Source organism: Cnephaeus nilssonii, assembly GCF_951640355.1.
Source record: "Cnephaeus nilssonii genome assembly, chromosome: 2".
In the NCBI taxonomy this organism is placed as follows: domain Eukaryota; kingdom Metazoa; phylum Chordata; class Mammalia; order Chiroptera; family Vespertilionidae; genus Cnephaeus; species Cnephaeus nilssonii.
In genome coordinates, this window is record NC_137073.1 from 24,029,286 (window position 1) to 24,055,849 (window position 26,564).

Below are 26,564 nucleotides of genomic sequence, written 5' to 3' on the forward strand. Positions count from 1 at the left end.
TGCCTACCTCTGAACAAATTGTTATGGTAAGAGCAATGAGATGATTTTTTTATAGTCACTGGGGAATACTTAAGGGATAGGGGAGTAGAGAGGTATTATCATCCAGACCACATGGACTATGAATAGGGGAGAGGTGGATTCTCCCTGAAAACTGGGCTCTTCCTGGAAGTAAGGTGAATGAATGACTGGTATTTGTATCAGTTATCTATTGCCACAATAGTGCTGTGTAACAAATGACCTCAAATCTCTTGCCTTAAAAATGATTTTGTTCAGCATTTATTGAGATCAAGAGTCTATGTGCCAGTGATTTATGCTGATGTGGGAGGTTCTTCTGGTCTCAGGTGAGTTTGCCCATGTATCTGAGAGTTGGTTCAGTGTTGGCTGATCTAGGCTGGTTTAGCAGGAATGACTGGGATAGCTTAACTCTGATCCAGGAGGCTTTTATCCTCAGTAAGTGTAGCCTAGACATGTTTTCATGATGTTGGCAGAGGTGCCATAGAGCAACCAAAACCAGGAAGCACCTTTTCAAACATCTGTTTATGTCATATCTGCTTACATTCATTAGCCACATGGATGAATTCAGAATCCAGTGGTGGGGAAACAAGATCCTCCTTTTTGGGGAGTGAGTTTCAAAGTCACATAAAAAGAGTGTGGATACAGGGGAGGGTGAAGACTTGAGGTTATTCATGCATTAACCTAACATAGGGTTCTAAATCTTAAAATCATCTACTTGGAGATGGTCTTTTGCTACAGCAAATTGGAAGGAGGTACATAGGATTTAGCATAGTTAACCTTTATTTGCTTCATTTGAAAACCTACCAATTGGATTAAATTTTACCAGCTGGGAAAATGATCAGAAGGCAAACCACACAGTGAAGCTATGGAACAGCAATGCAGGATGCATGCAAAGGCAGTGAATGAGCATAAGGTGTCCATCTGGAGCCTTCTGTATGGAGGGCTCTGTGGTCAGCCGTAGCGGGAGCATGCGATCATCCACCTTGTTCAACAGCCTCTCAGAAAGTGGTGATTGCATAGGGGACTGCCTAAGGGAAGAGACACAGGCCTTGAAGTTTCAGATGCCTGTCAGCAGCAGACATTGGCAGAGGGCTCCCTGCAGCCACAACAGAAGGGCTCATGGGACAGCCTGGACAGCTTCAGTACAAGGCTCCAGCAGGCACTGCTTCAGAATCCTCTCCGGCAAAGGCAGCAACACCTCCTGTTGGGAGCCCTCAGGGTTATGACCAAAAATGGACCAGGCTCCTGGATTCCCCTTATCAATTTTCTCTCTTAGACATGGCTGCAGGAAAGTTATGGGCCCAGTGGAAAGAACTCAAAGCCTTCAGTTTCATTAGGACCTGGTTCAAATGTGATTTTCCCTATGTGTGTCTCTGCAGCAAGGCCCAGGACCTTGATGCATCTTTTTGTCTCCTCCCCAGCCTTCTCTTGCCTGGGAAGCTAGGCTTTGTTCCTGCCTTTCTTGTTTCTGCCTGCTGAGACAGCCTTAGGAACCTGCATGGCTTTATAGAATGTATTTCAAAAGAAATGAGAAATACCTGGGCATTTCTTTTAACAACATGAACTGTCCTCCCTTTTACTTTTTAATTCAGCTTGTGAAGGAGAAAAAAACATTGAGACCCAGAAAATATTCCTATATAAGTAAAAAGTAAATACTGCCCAACTGTCCCAAAAGGCCCCACAAATACAGTGTCTTAAAAGAAAGAAGTGTATTTCTCTCTCGTGTAGTAGCCTCCAGGGTCCAGGTTGGTGGGGGCTGTTCTGCTCCATGTCATCACTCAGGGAACCAGGTTCCTTCAACATTGTGGCTCTACCTGCCCCTACCTTATTATCCTCTTCTGCATTGTTATAGTTGGTTGTTGGTATAGCCTGTGGAAAGGGGGAAGAGACCATCTAAGGCAACCAGTTTTCTTTTAAATAAGAAAGGTGAGGTGAAAATTGGATGCATCAGTTTTGCTAACATTCCATTGGTTGGAGGTTAGCCACCTGGCCAAATTTAGCTTCCAGAAACAACATGGTGTTGATCTATATGAGTCAATTGAAAAAAAAATCATATATAAATGTACCCGTGCGTTCAAATCCATGTTGTTCAGGGTCGACTGTATACATGTATTATTATTCATATATATTATATTCATATATGTCATATATGATTAATAGGAGCTATGTGCTATTGGTTTGGTTGAACCAATATTTCAAAATAAATAGCTTTTTATGTATGTATATATATATATATCCTATTACTCATCTATATGAATATTCATATAGGATATATCTATATTTATATTTTACATATATGCATAAGAGGAGATTTATTATAAGGAATTGGTTCATGTAATTATGGAAGCTGAGAAAGTTATCTATTGTCTGCTATTTAGAAACCCAGGAAAACTGGTGGTGCAATTCTAGTCTGAGTCTGAAGACCTGAGAACCAGGGGAGCTGCTGGTATAAATCCCAATCCAAAGCATCCCTGCTCAAACAGGCAGGCAGGAAGGACATGCTTCCTCCTTCCTCTGCTTTTTATTCTACTCAGAGCCTTGAAGGATGAGATGGTGCCCACCTACATTGGGGAGAGTACTCTACCGAGTCTACCATTTCAAACGCTAATCCCACCCAGAAATATCTTCACAGACACACTGAGAAATAATGTGTAATCTGGATAACACATGGACCAGTCAAGTGGTCACATAAAATTAGATGTCACAGGCTAGATGATCAGAGGATGAAGCATCCTGCCCATTTCTACTGTTTTAGAGAATGGCATTACAACTGGAATGCATCTGGTGCTTCCCTTCCTTCATCAGATGCAGACTATTGTACCCCTACTCTGTGCCAGGCTCTGGGTTAGGGGTGTTGAGGATACAGGAGTGAGCAGAGCAGATATGATCTCTACTCTGATTGGAGCTTCTATTCTAGTCAAGGGAGACAGACAATACACAAGTAACTAAAAAAGGTAATTTCATATAATGATACAGGTTAAGAACATATTAAAATAGAGGGAGGTGATAAGAGCAACTGGGGGTGGGGGTTCTCTGTTTTGATTGGGTCATCAGGAGGAATTTTCTGAGGAAGTGACCTTTGATCAGAGAACCAGATGACAAGAAGGATGCAGATATACAAACAAAAAGAAGAGCATTCAGCAGAGAGAACAGCAGGGACAAGGTCCAATGGCTATGAGGTGAAAAGCTTGGTGGGCTCAGGAGCAGACAGGGATCCTGTGTGAACTGTGTTGAATAGTGTCCCCTCCAACCTGTCTCTACTCAAAACGTCACAATGTGACCATACTTGGCGATAAGGTCTTTGTAAATGTGAACAAGTTAAAATGAGGTCATACTGTGTTCATGTGGGTTCTAATCCAATGACTGGTGTCCTTACAAGAAGAGGGACATTTGGACACATGGACATATATACATGGGCCTGGGTCATGTGAAGACAGAGACAGAGACTGCGTGATGCAGCTCCAAGGCACAGAATGCCAAGGCACAGAATGCCAAGGATCACTGCAGCCACCAGAAGGTAGAAGTAGCAAGGAGAGATCCTCCCCTAGAGACTGCAGAGGGAGCATGACCTTGCTGCCACCTTGATTTCAGACTTCTGGCCTCCAGAACTATGAAAGAATACATTTCTATTATTTTAAGCTGCTCAGTTCCTGATAATTTGTTATGGCAACCCCAGGAAACGAATCCACTCTGTGATGGGTTCATAATAAGTGTGGGAGAGATGAAAGTGGACATGTAGCCAGAGGCCAGGTCATGCAGACCTCGGGGACCACTGCAAACAACTTGGGTTTTATTCGCGGGGGTGATGGAAAGATTAATCACTTCATTCCCATACATTCTTGGACCAAACACAGGAGTGGTGACAGCTTTGGTTTGCTTACCAGGTGAAATCCATCACCGGAGGCCCAAGAATATCACCATGTGAGAATGAGCGGTAGGAGCCCCTCCTTAAGATATCTTTGGCCCAAGGAAAGAAGGTAGGTGGGAAGCCACCTGCTGAGACCCTCAGATGTGCAACTTGTTTTGAAAACTGGTTATTATCTTGACTCTCTCCATTCCCACGGAAGCAATGCCCCATCCCACCCCGCACCTGTACAAGTAAGTGTCTGCTGCTAATTAAGAGAGAGAGACAGATGGAGGAAGGTACAGTTTAATTTTACAGCCTCTGTTCCTTCAAGGCAATTAGGCTCATTGGAAGGAAAGCACCTTTTTCATTCTTTCTTCCTCTTTTTAAATGAAGAAAAATCAAATCAGAGAGGACCAGTGTTGTTGTAAGGCTCACACATCTGTTTCCTGGTCGGCTTGTCAGCCATCTGCCCACGAGGTAGCAGGACTGATTAGGTTAATGCATTTATTAATAGGGCTTACAGGGCTGTTCAATAAAATTGTTATTTCTTCCAAAAGGAGCTTTTTTAATATACTAAGACAGGGGCACCTTGCACAAACTGAGAGTGGCCACGTCAGCATTTCTTTCCCCTCCTCTGGAGCCCGAGCAGAGGCGACCGGAACACTGGAGAGAGGGTTTCAGGAAAATTGCATTTCCTGGTTATGGAAACAGTTCACCCACCACCAACCACAGTCTTGTTGTTGAAATGCTCTGGAAAATAACTCTTTGAAGGACAGTTTTGTGCCCCAGGCGACAAACCTGTGCCTACTCTTCCCTTCTCTAAAACATCTCAGAGTCTAGTGGAGGGAGGATGGTAAGACAAGCAGGTAAATGATCTAGGCTTGCCTACCAGCTGTTAGATGATCTGGTGGCCCTTGCTTCCTTTACTCTACCGCGCAGATACCCCTTCAGTTTCTTGACAACACCATGTTCCTTCCCACCTCAAGGCTTTTGCAAATGCTGTTCTATAGCAGTTATCTAGTTCCGTGTAACAAACTACCCAAAGTTTAATGGCGGAACATAGCAAGCAGTTATTGAGCTTCTGATTCTGAGTCAGCTGGGCAGTTCTGGTTTGGGCTGGATTTATTGGTCTCAGCCAGGCTTACTCAGTATCTGGAGTCAGCAGGCAGGTTAGCTGATGGCTGGTGGTCTAGGATGGCCTTGCTCAGTATCTGGCAATGAGCAGGCTGTTGGCTGTGGTGATCATGGGCAACTGGCCTGCAGGTGTCTCATCCTGCAGGAGGCTAACCTGGGCTTCCCTCTTCACATGGAGGCAGGATTCCAAGAACCTAGGAGCAGAAACCTTAGAACTTGTAAAAGGCCAGATTCAGGACATGTGTGACATCAAAGCCAGTTACAAGGCTAGGCCAGGTCCAAAGGGTGGAGAAATAGACTCCTCCTCTTGATGGAAGGAACTGCAAAGTAGTATGGCCATCTACTAGTATAATAATAAAAGCATAATATGCTAATTAGACTGGACAGCCGAACAACCTTCTAGATGTCATTCCAGATGTCCTCCTGGACGAAACTGCCACAGTAGGGGATAAGGCAGAGGCAGTTAGGGGCGATTAGGCAGGCAGGCAAGCAGTTAGGGGCAACCAGGCAGGCAGGCAGAGTGGTTAGGGGTGATCAGGCAGGCAGGTGAGCAGTTAGGGGCTATCAGACAGGCAGGCAGAGTGGTTAGGGGCGATCAGTCAGTCAGGCGAGCAGTTAGGTGTATCAGGCAGGAAGCAAAGTGGTTAGGGGTGATCAGGAAAGCAGGCAGAGTGGTTAGGGGTGATCAGGCAGGCAGGCAGGCGACCAGTTAGGAGCCAGTGGTCCCAGATTGCAAGAGGGTGCAGGCCAAGCTGAGGGACCCCCGTGCATGAATTTCATGCACCGGGCCTCTAGTTTTGCTATAAACCACGTGTTCCCTCTCCTGGAATGCTGCTTCTGTGACTGTTCAGCTCCAGATCGCAGTTACAGAGCACATCTTCGACATGCTTTCCCTAATCAGCTCTCCATCCCAAACAAACCAGTGACCCTCTTCACGCCATTTCATAGGGCAAACTAGGTTCTCAACACTCATGGGGGTAGAGGGAAGCAAAGAGGGAAGGGAGAAATGAAAGAGGGATGGTTGGTTTGGATGCGTGCCTCCTTTGTGCTTAGCAGGTGGCCTGGCACAGAGTGAGTGCCCAATAAATGTCTGTTGGATCTAGCCCAGTTCTTTCATAGGCCAGGAAGCAATATAAGTTATAATATTTCAGAATTGTGCCATGTAGCTTATATATCTCATATAATTTATTCCTCATGATAAACTGGAGAGTCGTTTATATTATCCTCACTTCACAACCCAGGAAATAGTTTTAAGAGGTTAAATGACATTCCTGAGGTCTCAGAAACTCAATTGTGTCTGATTCCAGTCCTACAGACTTTCCTGTCCACTCCACTCTTATCACACGTACTAAACACTTCCAATTCAGGGTTGGGAGTGGAGAAGGGTGTAGATTTTCCCTGTGGAGCTCCATAATTCCTCTTAAGGAGGGGCTTCTCCCTATACCTGCACTGATGTGGCAAGAGTGGAAGGCCTCTGTGACTATTTTTCTTTTGAACGTTTGGAGAAGACATTACCTATCTCAGCTGTCAGGACATCTACTTCATAATCAATTTTCTCAGCTTGTCAGAAATAAGAACCCTTGAAGGCATTCCTTGCTCTGAGCAGACCTTAGACTAATCCGTTGTCTGCAAAGGGAAACGTGGGAATGAATGATTGTGGATCATGCCTGGGGGCACAATGACCACGAGTGAGGCTTTCATTAAGACACCGCCCACTAGAAGGAGAGGGGAAAGGAGTATCCACTCCAATAACTGCCCTGGTATTCTCTATTCTGTTATGTTATTTTGCTCATACATTCATTCACTGATTATTTATTTATGGAGTATATAATATATGCTGGGAACGAGGCTGGACATGGCCTATGCAATGATAAGCAAAAATCAGACCTGGCCTTCTTGGAACTCTAGTGGGAAATGCCTGTGGTATATCGTTAAAAGGAAAAGAAAGTTGAAGGGATTTGGAAACTACAAGCCCATTTTTGTTCATTTAGAAAGTGTTTGCATTGAAAATTGACAGCATAAAATTGACAGCATATAAAATGAACTGCATAAAGAAGTGTGAAATGGCAGGCATGATCCGTGTTATGGACCAGAGCCTCCAAAGGTGGGATCTGACCTGGTCAGACTTCCTAGAAGGGAGGGGTACCTGACCTAAGAGGCAGTTGGGATAACAGGAGGGAGATGGGGGGTTCACTGCCTTTTAGTTCTTTGTGAAAATCTATGCGCTGGCACTGTGCTAGATGCCGGGGCTCAGCCTGAGATTCTCAACTCTGCCTGCACATTAGAATCACCGGGGGGTGGGACTTAAAAAAAAATCTATGTCTGAGCCAGACCTTCAGAGATTCTGATTAAATTGTTTGGGGGATGGGCCCACGAATCTGAAATCTTTAAAAGCTCCCTCATGGGATTCCCATGGCCTGCCAAGGGTGAGAGCCACTGACTTGTACAGATGGAAATATAGGGCCCCCCGCTATCGTAGCACTCCTGGTCTAGTGGGAGGACACGGATGTGAAAATGGAAACCTATAAAGCAGCATGGACAGTGCTATGATAGAGCTGCGGTGCCTTAGGGAGCCTCAGGGAATCAGGAGGCAACACCTTGGCTAAGTCTGGAAGACAAATAACAGAGTCTTACATAAATGAAGGGGTGGGACAGCTAAGCTCCAACATCTGGTTCTCAGACCAACTCAACAACTTCATCGTACTCCTAAGACCAGATATTCTTCATGGCACTTATCATAAAACCATATGTAACTTTTATGCAATTTGTGGGACTATTTGGTCACTATCTGTCCTTCCCTATGAGGGCAAGGACCAAGTGTGTTTCCCAGTCTGCCTTATATTTCCCGTATCCAGTGCAGGCCCCACACCTACTTGATGCATGACTAAATGATGAGCAAATTGCTCGAAGAGGTTTTGGTAATGAGCGATGCGGTTGGTTTTGGATTTTAGAAATATGCCTTTGATTGCAGTGTGGAGAATGCGCCCGGGGAGGTGAAACCTGAGGCAGGAAGTGGAGCAATATTCAAAGTGAGGGGAATGGGATAGGTTAGAGAAGTATTTGTTAGGCAAGGCTAGAAGGACTTGGGGGTTCAGCAGTTGAGCTGGGGGAGAAGAGGAGGGTTGAGTCAGCAACAGCGCCATGTTTGTGGCTTGAGTTGGTGTTTCTATGCCAGAGAGAAGGACGAGCCTGAAGAACAGATCCAAGTAATGTTGATGGGTTCAGGCTGGGCCACCTGGAGTGGGAGATGCCAGTGAGTCTGTCCTGGATGTCACTGGATATGTGAACTTTGAAGTTCAGGGTGGATATCAGAGCATCCGTCTATGGGAAACTCATGGCATTGGAAACCTAGAACTTTCCTCTGGAAGGCAGAAAGATGGAGATCTAATCTCACTCATGCCGTTTTAAGCAATGCATGGCATTTCGTGAATGTGCATGTGCTTGTAGCATCTTCAGTAGCAGACTCGCAGGTTCCTTTTGGCTCTGAATGCTGTATCTTCTTACAGCTCTAGGATTTATGGAAAGGAGGACTTTCTCTTGAAAGATTGTGTCTGTCAGGGTTATTTACATTGACAGGAACAGAAACCCAACTTAAACTATAGTAAGCCTGGAAAGTCAACATGTGCCTTCCTGAGGCGTCGTGTTGAGAAGGAGTCTGGGTGGAGGCCACACTTTCCAGGAAAGAGCCCTGTGATGAATGAGTGATGTCTACCATGGGTGCAGAGGGGCAAGTGGAATGCATTTTTGCTCACTCAGCTCTGAAACCAAAGCTTTCCCTCCAGGGCCTTTCAGAAGCATCATATGATGTCTATTGGAGTTAGGTTCTACCCTGGCTCATCCACTAGCTATGGGTAACCTTCATTAAATCATTTTACATGACTGAGATCGACAGTTCATAATCCATCAAGCAGGGGTTAAAATCAGGGTTGTTGAAAGGATCAAAAGAGATAAGAAACATGGAACTGGGGTGGGCCCCATGAATTTAAATAAATTCATGTGTGTAATAAAATGGGATGTTGTGAGTGTGGAAGAAAGAGCAGCAAATATTTCTAATCTCCCAAGAGATGTACATTTAAAGGTGTATTGATAAGACATTAATTGAAGAAGTGTAGAGGATCTTATAAGGAAATAATTGTAAGAGAAAATAAAAAGAGGTAACACAAATTTATCAAATACATAAATAGGGAAAGGAAGAGAGAAAGTGAATGAGAGAGAGAAAAAGAGAGAAAGAGAGAGAGAGAGAGAGAGAGAGAGAGAGAGAGAGAGGAAAGGAGGAAAGAGGGAAGAAAGGAAGGAAAGGAATAAAGAAAGGAAGAGAAAAGAAGAAAAAAGGAGAAAGGAAGAGAAGGAAGAGAGAAAGAGACAAAGAAACAAAGAAGAAAGAAACAGTAAAAAAATAAAAGAGAGAAGAGGGGAAGAAATCATTGCTGGAGAGTGTGGTGAAATGGAGTGGAAATTGATATAACTCTTTTGTAGCACAGTAGGCAATATATATCAAGGGCCTTAATAATGTTCACACTCTTTAAAAGTAATTTCACTTCAGGTAATTCATTTCAGGGCCGGATAGTAAATATTCCAGGCTGTGGGCCAGGCAGTCTGGGTCACATGTACTCGAATCTAGCACTGCAGAGCAAAACCGCCACAGGCACGGGAACATGAATAGGAGTGGCTGTGTTCCAGTAAAACTTTATTTTCCAAAATAGGCGGCGGCTGGATTTGGTCCATGGGCTGCAGTTTGCCATCTTCTGATGTAGATTAAGAAAATATTTTTAACATCATGCTAAATTCAAAATTCTAAGTGCAAAGAGAGCTTTAATCCAGAAGATTCTCATCTCAGCTTTATCTTTATTAGCAAAATATTGGCACAATTGAATGTTCATCAACAGGGGCATTGATTAATTTTTAATAGTTGCATTCAATAAAATATTCCTTTGGCATTAAAATATGCTTATTACTAGTTTATAACAATGGGGGGGTGGATGCTTGATAGAATATTACCTAAGAAATCAGTTATTTACAATGATAATGATGATAATGGTGGTGGCTAATATCTAAGCATTTTACACACATTGTATCATTTAACCCTCCAAACAATACTATTGAATATACTTTTTTATTGTGAATACGTGCCTTATGCAGAAACTGATTATAATAAAAGTTAAGTCATTTAGCCATAGTTACACTGTTAGTAGTTGGCAGAGTTGGGATTTGAACACAGGTCTGCTTGACTGCTAAAAGCAAACACACCAATAAAAATTCCCCAATAATTCTGTCTATTGAGAAGACCAGGAAAAGATACACTCAGGTGTTGATATGGACTCTCTTGAGTGTGGGGATAGACACGAATATTTCTCCACATGTTCGATATTTTCTCTACGGAGAATGCATGATTTCAATAACGAAGAAACAACTCTTGCATTTTATAAGAAAACCAAGGTAACAGAGCGTTAGGGTTAAGTGTGGTGGGGATTGCTTATCTGAGGGGGTCCAGAGGTGCCGTCGGGTGCCCTACCCCCTCGGTCCTGCTCTTGTCTGTGAGAAGGACACGGCCCTGTCCTCCTTCTGTCTGTTCCAGGTGGAGTTTCTGGTGTGTGTGTCGTTTGGACTGTGGCCCACTTTGATGCCGTTTTTTCGGGTTGACTTGCCAGTCCCTAACTGTCTCTCTCTCTCCTCTCTCTCTCTCCCTCTCTCTACTCTCTCCTGCCCTTCTCCGTCCACCTGCCCCACGCTCCAGCCGACAAGGCCAATGACGACTTCTACTCCAAGCGCCGGCACCTGGCCGAGCTGGCGGCCAAGGGGAACCTCCCTCTGCACCCCGTGAGAGTGGAGGATGAGCCGCGGCCCTTCAGTCCCGAGCACGGCCCCGCCAAGCAGAACGGACAGAAGTCTCGCACCAACAAGACATCCTCACACCCCCTGGCCTACAACTCCAACACCAACTTCAAGGGCTGGGACACCGGCGAGCATTCTCTCCGGCGGCAGGCTTACGGCAGCAAGGGCAAGCTGGGCACTGCCGAGTCGGGCTCCAGCGACCCCCTGGGAACTCGCCCCCAGCACTACCCACCCCCACAGCCCTACTTCATCACCAACAGCAAAACAGAAGTGACTGTCTGAGCGGGCGCCACACGGAGCTCCGTCCTGGAGACCACACTCAACTGAGAGGCAAAAAATATCCCGGCCCTCACGCTCCCTGGCCTCGCCCCACACAGCCACCCACCACTCACTCTCCGCACCCACCGACCAGAAACCCACTGGTGACACGGAATCACGCTTGTCCTGGGTCATGCCTAACACGTGTTGGCGGGCAGCTGAGCAGAAATGAAGCATGGACGTCCAGCAGTACCGCAAAGGGGAAACTGAGGCACACCCTTTCGGCCTCAGGCCCAAGGTTGCCGACTCAACATGCCCAAACCGTGGGGCTAATTGTTCTTTTCCTCCTAACTTGAAACTAAAATCCCTGGTGAAAAATAACAGTAGCACAATATAGAGAAATTGTCCATTTGAGCACATACACCATTGGCCACGAGCTGTCCATTTCTGGGTGAACGAGCCAGGGCGAAGGGCGGGTAGAAAATGCGGGGACACCAGAGATGAGTGTACTTGAAAAGAGGAGTCCTTTGGGAGGAATCTGCACATTAGAAGCATTTTCTAATCCTAAGAAGTGGTGGTGTGGACACACCATTTTGACGAAAGTGAGACAGTAGCTGGACCCCAACCATTCTATTTCTAATTCTCTTCATATCATCCACGTCTGAAGCAAAAAAAACAACCTTCAAACTCACAAAACCCACTAACCCGGAACCCACTAACAGTGACGGGGAAGAGAGAACATTTTAGGACTCCCATTAAGACCATGACTATGGAAATGGGAGGGGTGGGCTTTGATGGCAGGGAGAGGGTCCGGAGAATATTAAATAACTTTTCTTTATAAAGAGAAAAATGAAATATAAGTCCACTACAAAACAGAGAAGAACAGCAAACTCATTTTCATCCCAAATCTTCAAGACTTAGGAAATCAACAGTGACATCAAGAACAATTAAAAGAAAAGTCACAGCTGAAAGGTCAATGAGAGGCAAGAAGGGGACCCAGGTGGCCGGTTTCTGGCATGTCCCCCTGGCTTCTGAGACCAGACAGAGACACACTAACCAGGCCTCCACTAACCGTCAGTCCCCGGCTCCCCTCCCTTCAGCCCATTGCCGCCGCCGCCACCACCAAATTTCAACTGCTTTGGACTGAAAATGTCATTCGCGTGGGTGGTGCCTTCAGTGTGTTACCGTTTAGTGACAGTCTCATTTCCCAAGTGCAACCTGTGTTCTTTTAGCCTCCCTCCCTCCTGTGTTTCTGCAGTGGTAGAAGATGTTTCCATCCTCCCTTTGTTGGCGAGCCCACCCCATCACCCCCTCTGGGAGCGCTGAGCAGTGTCCGGGGTACCCAAAGACCAACACCTCCCTATCTCCCACCCTGTCCAAAACCCATGCTCTACCACTTTCTAGCTCCCCAAACCTATCAAGCGTTTCCAGTCCCATAATTCCCAGGGACCCGCAAACCGCCTATCTAGACATTTAAGGGTGTTCATCTCCCATCCAGAATTCCCTGAGGTGGTTTTCAGGTTGGTTCTCACAGCCAATGTCCCAACAGAGGCAGTTTTCGTGCTGGTTCTATTTGTTTTATGGAAGTCCAAAGAGGGTTGTTGAGAGAGAAGAGATTTGTCTTTAAGCTGAGACGTTCTCAACCAGTCCCCAAAGGTCTAGGTCTTAGCTAATTAACAGGGATCTTTGAGAGCCCCCAGCTGTTCCTGTGTCAGAAGCTGTACATGGTCCCAACAAGTCTCCGAGTACTTCCTGGGATGCTGAACTCCAGCGCTCTGCCTCACCCACCTCTCCCTCTGATGCCACAGAATCAGGCAGACCAGGTGGCCCTTCTCCTGCTCACTCCCAGCTGACCTGCGGACATTGACAATGCATTTTATCTATCTGGGCTTTAGTCTTTGGCCTGAAACATGAGGAACTGAGGCCTGATCAAGCTTTTCAAACGTTTTGGAATAGCAAAACCTCTGCCATTTTTAAAAAAGGAAATTGTGCACAGAAGCCACTATGTAAGATTCCCCTTTCAGAATGAGGCTCTGTGCTGGACGAAGCAGGCATGACAGATTCAGTGCCCACTTTCTCAGCCTCTTTGCTGGGACCCCAGCACTCCCCAGAGTAGAGGAAACACCACTGGGCTTGGTTTCCTTGACTTAGTTACCTGTAGACCTGCAACACACTTTTGGTATCTGTCTCACCTTCACAGTATTTGTATCTAAATCCATTCACTTTTAATATGGTTAACTTTTAAAAGAAACACTTTCTGCCCTCATCACAAATAGAAAACCAGTATCAGTCACCCTAAATAGAAAGTAAGTATAAAAATCAGTACAAAGGCAACAAAACCGCAATTGTCAAGTTCTAGCTAGATACTATTGCTGTGGAAGGGTCTGAACCTATAGCCTGGTATTTGCGTGTTTCTCTCTCTCTCTCTCTCTCTCTCTCTCTCTCTCTCTCTCTCTCTCTCTCTCTCTCTCCTTCTTTCTCTATCTCTCCCTCTCCCCCCTCTCCTTTTTTTAAAAATTAAAACAAGATTAGCACATGTTAAAGAATTGTCAAAGATATACCAGCCTCTAATCTCTAATGAAGACTTTCTCCTTGAAGTAACCAGATCTACTGAGAAAAATGCAAATGGAATCATTTCCTATGTGACTCAATGCTAATTAGTGCCATGCCCATGTACTACTTAAAATCATTTTGCTTATGCTAGTGGTACACAGCCCATGCTTCAGAAAGCACTGGGCTGGCTTATCTGGGAGGTTCCCTCCAGCTCAAAAGTTCTGTAATTCTAGTCTCCCTCTTAGCTCAACTTGGCTCTCTGCCTTCAACTCACTTCATCTCACCTTTACCCCAACCCTGGTTAAGGACTTTTTTAGGTCTCTAAATCTACAGGATTTTATTTATTGTCCATGTTCCTTCTCTTCTAAGTCAACATCATCTGGTGGCTTCTGTTAGCTGGGGGTCTGCAGCTACAATTTGGGTGGCAGGGTTGTGACATGGTCAAAAGGATGTAGCTGTGATGGCGACCCAAGAAGAACCATGCTTCATAGTCTCGTCACCTTCCAATTGGCTTCAGGAACCAAACTGAGGGGGGAGGGGAGTGTGGCCAGGGAAGGGTATTTGGTCTCCTCTGGGGAGGGTGAACAGACCTCATGATGCTGAGAGTGTCCCGGGAATTGTGACTGCCATGGATCAACAAGGATCCAGTAGCTAGAGTAGGGAGACATAGAAGAGAACCCAGAATAAAGCAGAGAGACTATTTCTTCCCCATCCCATGCCCGGCACTAGCCTCTACTTGCCTTTAGCCATTCCAACTTCCAACCCCGTGGGAGCAGAGTCTTCCCTCCCTTGGCCTTCCCAGAGCATCTCAGCCTCCATCCGCCTTGGGCTCCACCTGGCCTCCCCATCTAACCCCCCAGGTTTTTGTGCAAATGGAGCATATTTTATGTGCGAATATTTTAGTAACCGTATGTTCTGCAAGTAAACCTGTGTTAATACTCGTCAACAACTGCAGAGTTTATGATACCAATAACACTTCCTACAATGAAGACAAAAAAAACATTTGTTTGTTTTCTAAGAATGTTTATTTGTAAACATATGTATTCACTATATTAATATGAATTTCTTACCTGGCAATAAAACTGATTATATGTGATGCTGTTGGGCTTGTCATGTATCTTTCTAGGGTCCAATATCCTTACCTGCATTTTCATCAGGGGGTACCACTATTAGTATAGAGAGCTAAATTTTTAATATTTGGAGCATACGGGAAACCTTTACAGGGAAAGCAACATTTTAGTTAAGAGCAATTCAGACACATTTTCCAGCAGGCTTTTCCTGTCTGAAGCCTTTCTAATGAACCCGTGTCATGTCTCCTAGTTCACTTTCTGCCTTAAAAAATGTCCCATTGCTACGTCTCCTGTTTATAACTAAATGTATCCTTAATGGTCAAGAATCTTGCTAAGATTTGCACTTCTGTTTGTACCAGTGACCAGGGTTGTAAAACCCACAAATATTGAAAGGATGGGAGATTGGAATCTTCCCCTACTTATTAAATTTGATTTCTTGCCTGGCTTCTGTTAGCACTAAGTTTGAAATTTTCAGAAACCTGCCTTGGTATGGTTCCCTGGAAAGGGATTCTGAGACACAGATGTGAGGGCAAGTAGTTTATTTGAGAAGCGGAAGGGGACGCTGGTAATGGGTGGGGAAGTGAGACAAAGAAAGGAAAGCAGTCAAAAATGGTTACTTGATCATGCCGGCCACCACGGTGACTGACTGGAGTAAGGCAATAGGGGAACTTTGGGGAAAAGGCGTAGAATTGTCACACATTCAAAATCATTGCACCCAAATGGGTGTCAACACACTGACTCCCATTGGACAGCATTTGAGCATTGCTTTCAGGGAGTGTTGATATTCAGACATTTCCAAGTCAGAGGCATTTCCATTGGAGAAAGCCTTAGGCACAGATATGCATCTACTAGTAACTGGAAATCAGACATTGTGTACTGAAGTCCTAAAGACCCAACGGATGGAGCCAGGAGCTCACAGGGGCTGCTCAAAGCCAGAGTTTTGAGGTCTCCTGGGAATGAAGCTTCCCCTCACCAGATACTTAGAGAAGTTGTCAATGTCGAGCAAAGGGGATAGTGGACCGCAGTCTGTAGTCAGAGGGAGTGTTCTTTCACTGGGATTTGTAGACCCTTCATTGGCCAGATGGTCACTTGGTGTCTCCCAGAGGAGATCCCATGGGCGGGCTGTCTCTCTGGGGCATAATTCTGGTTATCAGAGAAGCATGGATGGCAGGGGATGCTCCTCCGGTACTTGGAAACTGTCCAGGGGTGGAGTCATTCGCTGATCAGTACACATCACAGCCCTCAGGATGCAGGAGAATCTCGCCTTGGGGTTGGGTTTGGGTTTAAATACTAAAAATCCAATAGTGCAGCCACTGCATGGCTACCACTCATACACAACAATCATATCAGGCATATTTGTAGCTCCCACTATGTGCCAAACACTATTGAAGATTTTACATGCATTGTCACATTTGACCCTCACCAATGTATAAGGTAGCACTATTAGCTTTGGAGCTGGGAAATCTATCTACAACTTGAGGAATTGTGATTTAACAAGGAAGTGGTGGAACTGGGGTTTGAACTGTAGAGCTCATATTAACTACTATACCAGTAGTTCTCACTTGGATGAGCATGTGAATCAATGGGAAACTTGATAAAAATGCTGATTTTCAAGCTTCTCCCACAGAGATGCAGATGAGGTAGGTCTGAATGGGGGCCCAGGATTCGGTGTTTGTAACAGACACCCTATCATCACAAAGCAGTGGCTCCTGGACCACACCTGTGAAGTGTTGCATCATGCCACGTTCCCTGATCCAACATCTACTGGCTGTCACTGACCTGGAGGCATTGAATGGGTCTGATGCTGCCTCACTTGATGTTTCTGTCTTTCAAGTCTGCTCTCCAACAAAACAGACTTTATTTCAGAATGCTTGAGTGTTTCTGATGTAGACAGAAAACAATGACCAGAAGTGACCCCCAGGGCAAGCAGAGAGTGTGCCTTAATTTTGTATGACCTTGGGAGAGTCACTTCCACCCCATAGGAGGCGGTGTGATCTTTTGGGTAAGAGCAGGAACTTTGTAGTCAAGGGACCCATGTCTGAATTTAAGAGGGCACAATAGTAGCACCTATCAAAGGGTTGTTATGAGAATTATATAAAGCAGTCTACATGAAGCTCCCCAAATAGCTCCCAGACAATATTATTTTCAAGATTTTCGAACCTCATTTGGAAATCATCATCTACCCCAGGCTCTGCGCAAGGGATTAGAAGCAACACCAAGTTTCTTTGCTTGGGGTAAGATGTATCTGAACTTGGTGTGATGCCATTTCTTCCAATGCTTTGGCTGTTGGTGATGTTACAAGCATGTTAGAGATCTGATTTTACTGCAGATCCCTTTGGATACAGCTTAAGTGAATGTTAAAAATGGGAAAGAAAATAAATTCTTGCTCAGTGTGGTTTTCTTGAGGGAGGGAATTTTTCAGATCTAGAGGTCTATAGGGGATAAAATCATAATGAATAAGATCCATGGTAATAAAATAAGTTGTGAATTCCTGGTTTCAGATGGTTTATCAGTTACCTATTGCTGCTTAACTATGCAGTTACTCCAAAACCTTGCAGCTTACAACACACATTTATTATGGGGGGTCAGGAATCTGAGCATGCCTTAGCTAGGTCCTATGCTCCAAGGGTCTCTCAGGAACCTGCAATCAAGGTGTCAGGCAGGGTTCAAGTCTCCTCTGAAGCCTCAAGTCAGGAGAGATCTGCTTGCAAGCTCACCCGTGTAGCTATTGGCAGAATTCCTGTCCTCAGGGACTGTTGGCCAGAGGCCATCCTCAGTTTCTCCAATATGGCAGCTTGCTTCATTTAAGACAGCCAGAGAGTGTCTGCTGGCAAGAAGGAAGTCACAGTCTCTTCTCATCTAATGACAGAAGTGACAGTCTCTCAACGAGGCCATATTCTATTGGTTAGAAGCAAGATGCTCAAGGGGAAAGGATTACTTATGGCTGTGAAGACCAGAAGATGGGGGTCATTTGGGGTCACGTTAGAGGCTGCTGCCACAGATGGTAGCTAAGGCCCTTGCAGCACAGACATCGGAGCTGTTATGTGTTTTGTGGGTAGTGAGTCTAAGCACAGCTCTGACATCGCTATCACTTTCAGACACATAACTAACTTACCTGGGATCAAATCTTAGCCCCACCATTTCCGTGCCTCGGTTTCTCCATCTTCAACAACACAGATAATAATAGCACCCACCCCTCCGTTTTATTGTGTGAGGCATGTACTATGGAATGGATGAGCAGCACAAGCGATTGCCCGACAAAGACAAAATGTGAGCTCTGCCTTGCTTCCCAGCCCCTTCCTCTTGCATGTGGATGGGGGGCATGTGCTGGGTTTTGGACAATATGAGTGGAAACTATGTAGGCCACTTTCAGACCTGGTTCATGAAAACCTCCAGCACAATCCTCCCAAGCCTCTCCCCCACCTGCCGGATAGATGCCAATGCCCAGGGCAACCTTGGAAACCACACATTGAAGCTGGCCGAGCCTTGGTTGGCTCAGCCTTTGAATGATTTTGTGGAACAATGACTTTCCTCGCTAGACCACTCCCAACACTAACTGGACTTATTGTGCCTGAGAAATGATGTTATGCTGTATTAATCCCTGAGATTTTTAGGGTTTATCTGTTAGAGTAGTTAAAATGTCCTTAACAAATACAACAGATGACACATTTTGAACAGTGTCTGGCACATAAAAAACAATAAATGTCAGGTCTCCTGTTGCCCTCATCATCATCACTATCATCTTAACTAATCTTTAAACTTCTCCTTTGTGTTAAGAAAATTTCATACCTGGTCTTTAATCCTCCCAACAAGTCTGAAAGGGTTAGAAAGCCCATTTACTCGATAAGAAAACTAAGAACCAAATGACTTACTTAAGGTCACAGAGCAAGTGCTGCAGTGGGAAGGCAAACCTGGCTTTGACTCTGGTTCCACCATTGCCAGCATCCCACTTAGCCCTCTCGAAGTAGCTGGTGCAATCTGGATCCAGTTATGGAGGCCACACCTCTGCAGGAGAAGAATGGCTGCGTCGTCAGCCTGGCATCTCACTTGTTTTCTTGTCAGATCCCAAATCCCAACTCGTGCTGTGTTGTACAGTTCAAAGAAAACACTTCACCTCAAGAAATGTCATGGTTGCTAGAAATAATTTTGTCACATCTTAAATTTTTCCTCTTTGCAAGTTCAGAGGTTTGTTTCAGTTAGAGTCAAATCTTATAATGCCTCATTTTAAAACATTATAAAAGGGCACCTCATTTTTTAAAAATGATGTTTTTATTGAATTGAGAGAGAGAGAGAGAAAGGGAGAGGGGGAGAGAGAAATGCAGTTTGGTTGCCTCCTCCATGCCCCCTACTGGGATGGAGCCTGAAACCCAAGCATGTGCCCTGACTTGGAATTGAACCCTGACCTTAGGGGATGATACTCAACCAACTGAGCCTTAGCAGTCAGGGAAAAGGACACCTCATTAAAAAAAAAAAAAATCTCTGCATCCAAATAGAACATTTCATTGTCTTCATCTTAAAGATACAAAATGAGAAGAGTCTGAAAAGGCAATTTATAATGCACAGGTGCCTTATTTTTGGTAATTGGAAGCTACTTTTGATGCTGTAATTTTGTTTTTTGGTTTTGCTGCCCACTTGTCAAAGGCAGTTGAGCTGGATGTACAGGAACTCTACAAGTTGGGTGTCAGTTGAGTCTCCAGATTTAGGGTAACAAAAATTAACACCATGTGGGTCTTAAAGCCTCTATCCTGGGTTTCATTATTTGCCATGGGAATCTGCCTCATGGATATTTAATACTTCCTCAAACTGAGCCAATAGAACTTTGGAGAAAATTTAGAGACACTTCTGTGTTTGTTTTTTCTCAAAACATCTCATTTAGTTATTTGTTCAACAAATAACTATGTGCCAGGCATTGTCCTGTGCCTTGGGGATACAGGGATTCCTCCCTCCCTCACCAAAAACAAAGGCAGATGGAAGATAGATAAGTGGATAAATGTAGTAGTATTTCTCTCTTTTCCACGTCATCACGGAAAAGGTACTGGTCCGGTTGCTGAGTGGAGGAGCTGGGGATTAAGAAATTAAAGAAAGAAAGAGACCAAGAGACAGAAATAGATTCATGAAGCTGGGGCTGGGTGGGACGCCATCTTTCCTCTCTGATGGAGAGGCTGCAACTACAACGACCCAAGCCACGCAGGGCGTTTATTTTAAAGGTCTAGATTTACATATCTAGTCCCGCCCCTGCCGACACCTGGGCTGCTATGATTGGGGAAGCATGTTCCCAGGGCGTGACTCGGCCTACGCCCTGAGTTCAGTTGACTATAATTAAGGAAAATGCCCATGTGTCTTCCCAGGTGGCCCTCTACAGATAAACTAGTCCCATAGAGAGTCATCCTGGGTAGAGGAAAGCCTTGATGCCACCTAGTCTTGGATTCAAGTCCCCTCCCTAGCACTTCTAGCTATGTGGCCTTGAGGACATTAATGAGCTTTTTTTTTCAGAGCCTAGGTTTTCTCAGCTCTAGAATGGACACAATCAAACCTACCTTGCAATGTTGCTTGAGCTTTTAAGATAAGGTGTGTAAGACAGCTAATCATGGTGAATGTTTAATAAATTGGAGTTATCAATGTGAAGCATTTGCTTTCATTGATTTATACTTATTGAAAGCAGGATAATGAGCTAGCTTGGTTTTTGCCTTTGTTTATGCTGGGACCCCAAGAAGGATCCTTGTGCGAGGAGAAACTGGTAAGGGAATGGTGGGAATTAGATAGATGGAGAAGAAGGCAAACAAGGGTACGATTTCAGGCGGTGTCCCACAGAAAGTAGCTCTGGTGTGCACTAGACCTTAGAATCTGCACCTACCCCGAGCAAGGAAGTGGGGCTTTCATTCTCACACAGCCGCCAATCATTAGCTAAAGAGATGGGAACCCCCAAGAACTCTGGCTCCCTGCATGTGAGGGAAATGTCAATAGTCTTAGGGAAGACCTGCAAAGCTGTCAGGTGCTGGTATTTTGAATCCTGGACACACGGGATCTGGAAGAGGTGCATAAAAACAGAAAGATATATGAGGATATCTGGGTAAAATGCCAATGCCTTTTTCTGACTTCTGGGGGCCATTAGTCCTGGCTCAACTAGCCCAATCAATAAGAGGAGGTTTTCCTTGGAGAACTTAACCTTTCCAAATGTGGCTAATGGGAGGCATAGGGGCCTAGCTTTGGGGTCAGCCTGGTTTAAGACAAAATCTCAGCCCCCCCCCCCCACCTTTTATAGCCAGTGTCATTGTGAATAACTGTTTTAGCCTCTCTGACTTAAATTTTCTCATTTATAAAATAGGAATAACGATACACTTCTTTTGTAGGCTTGTTCTACAAAGAGATCTTTCTGTTCACGGATTTATTTGACAAATATATACTGAGCAGCTGCTATATGTCAGGCTCGGGGCTAAGCATTGGTACACTGAAATGAATCAGACACCAGTCCTGCCTTCCAAGGCGTTGGCATCAAGTGGAGGAGGCAGACGTATAAATTACAGACTGCATGTCCTTTCTTGTACATCCCCTCTTTCTCTGTCTCCCTCTCTATCTATGTCTTGTTTTTGACACTGGTTGTTTTTCCTCTCCTTCCTTCCGCTTCACTTCCTTCCTCCTGCACTTGCTCTCTACATTTTTCTGTTGTGCATCCTCCTACCCTCACCACAGTCCTCATTTTCACATCAACAGGACAATATCCAGCCTTCTGCCCTGTCCATTTCCTGCCTCCCACTGGTGTTTGCCGAGGGTCCTTCAGAAGGCTGTGGAGTCTATGAAGTCCTGAGAAATTAAATTCATCCCAGTCCCTCAGGTGTGACCAAAGGTGACTTAGAGACAATATAAAGCCACCCGGTACCTCAAACCAGCTTAGGGGCCAGGATAGGGTGGAGTGTGGGGATCACAGGGGCAACTGTGTCCTGAGGAAGGACAGATGAAATATATGGCTGATTGCTCTGCGGCATGTGGATGCCCAAGTGCACTGGGATCGGCGTCAGGAAATTCCTGGTTTCCATTCTAGCTTTGGGACTAATGTGTGATCTGGGACTTTGTTTTCCTCAGCCTATGATATAGAGGCTGTGATCTTTCAGGACTGCTGGGGTCCTCTTGGCCAAGAACTCTGCCTTTAAATATTTTAGATTCCTCCTCCCTTCCCCCACCCCCCGCCCCCAGTGTGTCAGCCTTGAAATGGCACCCACTCGGTGATCCTATAATAATAATCAACTCTTTTTTTTTTTTCATTCCAAGAGTCTAGGGGGTGATTTGCTTTGGGTTTGAGAAAGATCTAAACCCAGGGCCCTGGAAGCAGGCTCTGTGGGTTGGAACCCAGTGGCCATTTCATTGTGGAGTCGTGGGTAGCTGCTGCAGTGAGAAGGGAACTCTGGCGACTCAGACCAGAATATCATGCAGTCTCTCCAGCAGGCTCTGAAACCAGCATTTTAAGAACCATACCAGGGAGTTGGTGGATCACTGAAAATACCTTCAAGACACGTGTGTGTGGCTTTCCCCCCAATACCCTGCCTGAGTCGTGGAAGGTCCGAGCATCTTTTGTTGTCTGCACAATAGGGCTCTTCACCCCTGGCCCATTTTCCTGCAGAATTCCTAGCAGCAACAGATGGAAAAGCAGATGGGAAACTCTAAGAGGGTCCACAGAATCAAAGATGATGGCCTTTGTGTGTGAAGTTGCACCACCTCAAGCTCCCACCTCTTTTCACAGAAACAGGCAGAATATTTGACAGAACACGTGAGCTCCTCATCCCACCTCCTGAATCTCTTGAGCCTCACTTCACTTCCTCTTGATCAATTGTTTTTTCTTTAGCCATGGCCGTGGCAGCCGCTGAGCAGGTACACCCACATCGCACCTGGTCCAGGTGTGCTGCTGAGATTTCACCTTCTGCTCCAACACCTCCCTGCCTGTCTCCATCGTGTGGGATAACATTCGGAAGTATGTGCAATGTGGCAGCGTGAGGGGTTAGCACCCCATGGGCCAAACCTTGACCAGTAAGGGGTGGGGACTGGAGGTGCATATTCCCCATTCCGCCTCTTGGAAGAAGAGCTCTGAGTGCATCCTATCAGCTCCTCAGAGGCCCCAGTGGGCTGGAGCCCACGTGCCCACAGTGGCCATCAAGTTCATAAAGCCCTCTGTGATTGGCTTTTCCTCCTCCCCTCTTTTACTCTTCCTAGCCCCTGCTCCTTTTTCTGGGGATCTCTCCCCAAAACGACTGTCTTGAAGCTCTACGTTGTACCTGTGTCACATGGAAAACCTTATATAAAGTGGTTCTCTAGAATGATTCTGCCAAGTACAACCTTAACCTTGAACCTTTTCTCCAAACCCACCCGCACATACCACACTCCATCCTGTGAGGCTCTCAGTTATTTTGAGGACCCACCAGCTCTTGAGCCAGAGGGGATACACATCCACTTGGGCACTAATTGGCCCTGGACAAGAGAGTTATGAAACACCCCCATTAGGTGAAAAGGTGGGTACAGAAGAGAGGTTTTATCTAATGTCTCTTAACACTCACTATGACTAAGGAGACAGAAATGAGATGCCATTAAAAGTTACCACTCCCTCCCCCCCCCCCCCCCGGCCCCCACCACACATACTTTTTTATAATCCTCCCACTTCCTGTTTTCTCTTGGGAGATTAAAAAGTGTCTTCTCACACATTTCTCATATCAGAAGTTAATGAGAATTCTAATTAGTGTTACTGCACACTTTGGTGGTAGTTTGCAAAAAATGTGGCTCTGGCTTCTTGTTTGTCAGGCTGCCAGTCTTTTGCATCTTCGCCAAATATGCCCGCTCTAATAATAATCATCATCACTATCATTTATTGAAAGTCTACTATGTGCCAGGCAATTTGCATACATTGGCACTCGCCTTCACAAAAATCAGATGAGGTAGGAACGTTTCACCCTCATTTTGGATGCGGGAAGGGAAGCCCAGGCTGGTGAAGAGATTGGCCTGAAGCTATGCAGCTAGGAATTGGCAGCCTGGGATTCAACCTCAAGTCGATTCTCTGGTCGAGAACTTTCCATGCCCAGCTTGCGCAGAGGATCTTGGAGAGAGAAGAGAAGACAGCAGGATAACTTGTCACTGCTTCTGGAAAAGCCATCCATTCCAATCAGAGTATTTGCGAAGTTATGATGCCCCCAGCCTCGGTTTCTTGGTCTCTGGGAACAGTGCTATAGTCCTCATTTTCACATCAACAGGACGATATGCAACCTTCTGCCGAGGGTAGAGAATCCCAGGAGACTCTGAGACACCCAATTAGAGGGGGAATAATATCAGACCCTGGAATAGACTGATTGCTTATTCATTATTCTCGTTATGTCTGAATCTTTCCATCCATCGTACTGAAGGCTGTCAGCAATTACCACTGCGTTCCTTTCAGAAAGGGGCCTCTTGGCCTGGTAATCATCTCTCCAAGAAATGAACAGTCTCAGGGCAGAATTCCTGATGTGACATCAAACTTCTGCTCTCTGGGGCTGCCCAGTGAATCCTCAGCCAACACCTTGGGGGCAAAGAGAGAGAACTGGACTGTTGCAAAGGCAGACTTGTTAAGTGCCAGTTGTGTTGAGCAGGTGTGCCCAGAGGCAACGTGGTCTTGACAGATCAGCAGATTAATGCCAGGTAATGGAGGATCAGGTATGAGCTGGATCGTCTGCACAACATGAGGGAGCTGGGTCTGTTCCTCCTCTCCTCTCAGCGAGGGCCTCTTTCTCATCTTTATCTTCCTCCTCTCTCCTTTACTCATCCTCCTGAGTATCTACTTAACACCACACACTGTGTGCCTGACTTTACCAGGTCAAGAGCCTCACCCTCCCACTGCCTCCTCACACTTCCTCCTCCCCTCTTCTATTCTGGTTCTCTCTCTCTCTCTCTCTCTCTCTCTCTCTCTCTCTCTCATACACACACACACACACACACACACACACACACACACACACACACACACATTTATTTCTGTCTGGATCTCTTTCTTCCCTGTTGTTCAGGCACTTGCCAGCCTCTAAAGCCTGCCTTCCCCCCAGACACATTCTCTCTTTCTCCTCTCTGTCTCTCTGTTTCTCCTCTCTTCATTCCCACTGTGGGGCTCTATGTCTCTTCTCTGATTTTCCGTTTCACTCTCTCCTTTTCATAGACATAAAAATGATTCATTCTATTTTGAGGTCAGTCTACATTAAAGCATCACCGTCTTCTCCCATTTCCACTTGTGTTGCCCTAAACCCGTGGTCAGCAAACTGCGGCTCGCGAGCCACATGCGGCTCTTTGGCCCCTTAAGTGTGGCTCTTCCACAAAATACCACGGCCTGGGTGAGTCTATTTTGAAGAAGTGGCGTTAGAAGAAGTTGAAGTTTAAAAAATTTGGCTCTCAAAAGAAATTTCAATCATTGTACTATTGATATTTGGCTCTATTGACTAATGAGTTTTCGACCACTGCCCTAAACAAGCATCATTCAAGTTCAAAAGAAGTTAAACCTTGATATGGCTGACTCCACAGCTTGTGCTGTTAGAAGCAGCCTCAACTTCCTTCTTCTACATCCAATCTGTTTCCAGTTCCTGACAAGTTCATACTCTATTTCTCAAACATGATACGCACCTCCCTATTTATCCATTCAACATATACTACTTAATCACCTGCTATATGTCAGCATCTATACTAGTAAGTTTGGGACAAGTGACAGAAAAGACCGAATAAGACATGATCCCAGTCCACAAAGAAAAGAGATGACCACTTTCTTTGTATAAGTTTTCTTCACTTCATGTCTAGGTTAGCATAACACATTTTTGTCAACCCTCTCTCTATTATGCAGCTAGATTACCCAAAGCTTTGTTTAAAAATTTTAATAGAATCCCTTCCCTGTGGAATAAAGAAGTGTTATATAACACCCTCCATAACCTGTCCTGCAGCCTCCTGGACTCATCTTTTACTTTTCTCTACCTTTTCGTATTCTAGGAAAATTAGGCTGTTATAAGTTTCCCCTTAAACCACCAGCTGTTCCCTGCCACCTGACCTGGTTCTTTCTTCTGCCCAGAATGACTTTCCTTCTATATCTGGTCAACTATATTCCTTTAACACTCAGATCAGCATCTTCCCTCTGCATGGTGTGTAAATATCCATTATTAAAATTATAACATTGTTTTATAATAGTCTGCTTCAGAGTCTTTCTCCCGACTAGACTGGGAGTTCCTAACGATTTATTTGTCTCTGAATTGCCATTTCCTAGATTGGGTGTAAAGTAAGGCAGGTGATAAATACTTGAATGAATAAATGAATAAATAAGTAAATGAAAAAATGCTATTTTGACTACAACTCATTTCCTTTCTGAGCATTGATAGTCCAGGGCTTCCTGAGCACAGGGGACAATTTGTGGTTTGAAAGATGTAGGGATCTTCCTTTGGTGGGGGTGGGGGTGGGGATGTCTTAGAGTCCTTTGAGTATCTGATGTAATCATTTCACCAGAAAAATACACAAACAATATATTTGATATAGTCATGGGGAATTCATGCATTTCCAATGCCCTGTGGTCCCCTTGAAGTCAGTATTAAGAACTCCATCCCTGGAAATGAAGCAAGGATACGATGAGCTGCCAGAGAATCTCTGTCCATTCAGGAAGTTTTGAGGGAGCAGAGATGTGATTAGAACTCTCTGCCCTCTCTGTCTGTTTTCCCTGTGATATCACATTTCCTCGACTGAAGAGTTTGGAACCTTCCCTGGATAATATTTTCAGTATGGAACCTTCCCTGGATAATATTTTCTTTCTTTGTTGCTACTGACATGAAAAGCTTTGTCATAACCCGGAAAAGTGACTTGGTTGATTTTTGGAGATGCTG

At 45.1% G+C, this 26,564-nt stretch overlaps 1 protein-coding gene across 2 annotated transcripts in view; it reads left to right on the forward strand.

The window, feature by feature from the left end:
- Positions 1-11,110, forward strand: part of SHISA9 (shisa family member 9) — a gene marked incomplete at both ends in the record, with an annotated part of 276,735 nt that extends 265,625 nt beyond the window's left edge. For both annotated transcript variants that reach the window (XM_079788641.1, XM_079788642.1), the window contains one exon: positions 10,731-11,110. In XM_079788641.1, the coding sequence (XP_079644767.1) occupies positions 10,731-11,110 (380 nt within the window). The remainder of the gene's footprint in view (positions 1-10,730) is intronic.
- Positions 11,111-26,564: the final 15,454 nt, after the last annotated feature.